The sequence below is a fragment of the Gordionus sp. m RMFG-2023 genome, chromosome 3, assembly GCF_954871325.1.
Source record: "Gordionus sp. m RMFG-2023 chromosome 3, tfGorSpeb1-WG-v2, whole genome shotgun sequence".
In the NCBI taxonomy this organism is placed as follows: Eukaryota; Metazoa; Nematomorpha; class Gordioida; order Chordodea; family Parachordodidae; genus Gordionus; species Gordionus sp. m RMFG-2023.
Genome location: NC_088777.1, coordinates 5,865,526 through 5,867,355, shown reverse-complemented (window position 1 = coordinate 5,867,355; position 1,830 = coordinate 5,865,526). Strand labels below are relative to the sequence as shown.

The 1,830-nt window shown below is 35.8% G+C and overlaps 1 protein-coding gene across 1 annotated transcript; it reads left to right on the top strand.

Moving 5' to 3' along the window:
- The first annotated feature begins 797 nt into the window (after positions 1–797).
- On the top strand, positions 798–1,361 carry LOC135926660 (DNA-binding protein HEXBP-like). The gene has a single exon (XM_065462589.1). The coding sequence runs from the start codon at positions 798–800 to the stop codon at positions 1,359–1,361; it is 564 nt and encodes a 187-aa protein (XP_065318661.1).
- Positions 1,362–1,830: the final 469 nt, after the last annotated feature.

The window sequence follows — 1,830 nt, the reverse complement described above, 5'->3', positions numbered from 1 at the left end:
AAATAGTGGTGACCCCGACATTTTGCGGGAAAAAGTTTATTTTAAATAAGAAAATAGTAAAAGGTTTAAAAAAGAAGGAAACCTGAAGTTATAAGAATAAGGAAAAATAATAAACGGTTTAAAAAAGAAGGAAACCTGAAGTTATAAGAATAAGGAAACATAATAAACGGTTTAAAAAAGAAGGAAACCTGAAATTGTAAGAATAAGGAAACATAGCAAACGGTTTAAAAAAAAGGAAACCTGAAATTATAAGAATAAGGAAACATAGCAAACGGTTTAAAAAAAAGAAGGAAGCCTGAAATTATAAGAATAAGGAAACATAGTGAACAGTTTAAAAAAAAAAAGGAAAATCGGAATTTATAATAATAAGGAAACATTGTAAAGGTTTTAAAAAAGAAGGAAAACCGGAAGTTATACTAATAAGGAAACATAAAAAAAAAGAAAGGGTTTTAAAAAAAAAGGAAAAACCGGATTAATAAATTTTTGTACGGCATACAAGATATATGTATAGCTGCATCTTTGGTTTGTTTACAATTCTCATAGTATTTTATTTGTTAACGTTGCAAATTGTTAAACTCTTTATATTAAAAGTGTTAGTTAACTTTTTGTAGAGAGAAAATGAAAACTTTTAAATTTATGAAATATTGGGAATTACAATATAATAATGTGGGAGCACTACTCATATTAGGGATTTGGATGTGTAGTTTGATTTGGGGTAGAAGAGTCAAAAAGAGTCGTAGCGTGAGAAAAAGGGCCAGACATTAACAATAGAGGGGCATAATGGAGAGGAGGATGTTATGGGAAAAGTAACATGGTTGCCGGCGCAGGAATTAATTAATGGATGGACAGAGAGTGAAGTGGATAAATTCATAAGTAAGCCTGATGGGAGGGAGGTATATAGTGATAAAAGGTTGGGACCTTATAGGGGACCTAGAGAGGATTCTCAAGGACGTAGAGGGAAAATAAGACATAGTTTTGACTCGAGAGTGAGGGGAAGAATGAATTGTTATAATTGTGGAAGACAAGGACATATGGTCAGAGATTGTAGGGAGGCAAAGTGTTTCGAATATGGTAGATTTGGTCATATAGCCCCTTATTGTCCAGGAAAACAAGAGAAATTACGATGCGCGGGTTGCGGAAGATTTGGTCACAATAAGGAAGAATGTAACACGGGAAATTATAATACTCGAGGAGGTTTTCCCCAGAGAGTAATGGGACCAAATACTTCAACTGTGCGAACCATTAAGGATGCCAGAGTTGGGGGAAAAGGAGTATTTCCGGAGGGAATTGAAGATCAAACCGTGGAATGTTTTCGATGTCGAGAAAGGGGACATGTGGCAAGAGATTATGCTAATTTGTGACTATATGATGGTAAAAAAAATATTACACGGGGCCAAGAGAGTTGGTTATGGGAAACAAACAAAATGAATTCACGAAGACAAATCAATATAGTTGGGAATGTAAGGATGATACAAGACGAGGTAATACATGATCCTTGTCCTAGGGTAATAATAGACTTCAATGGCAATAGGGTACCTATGCTATTTGACACGGGAGCAGCTATTTCAGTAATGAGTTATGCGAGATATAGGAGTATTTGGCCCGATGGAATGATAGCAAATGAAGGCTTGAGAATACGACAATTTGATGGGTCGCAAATAGCAGTAATGGGAAGAGTGGAAATAGAGGCAATGACGGAAGGAGGAATAGAGGTTTTAGACTTATGGATTATTAATAGGAGAGTAGAAGCGGTATTGGGGTGGGATTGGATCACCCGGATTAGGCCATGGTATAGTTTTTGGGGGGTATTTGCATGGTGGGGGGTATTCG

Excerpts from the sequence above, each read along its gene's own strand:
- LOC135926660 (XM_065462589.1), top strand. The coding sequence starts at position 798 with ATGGGAAAAGTAACATGGTTGCCGGCGCAGGAATTAATTAATGGATGG.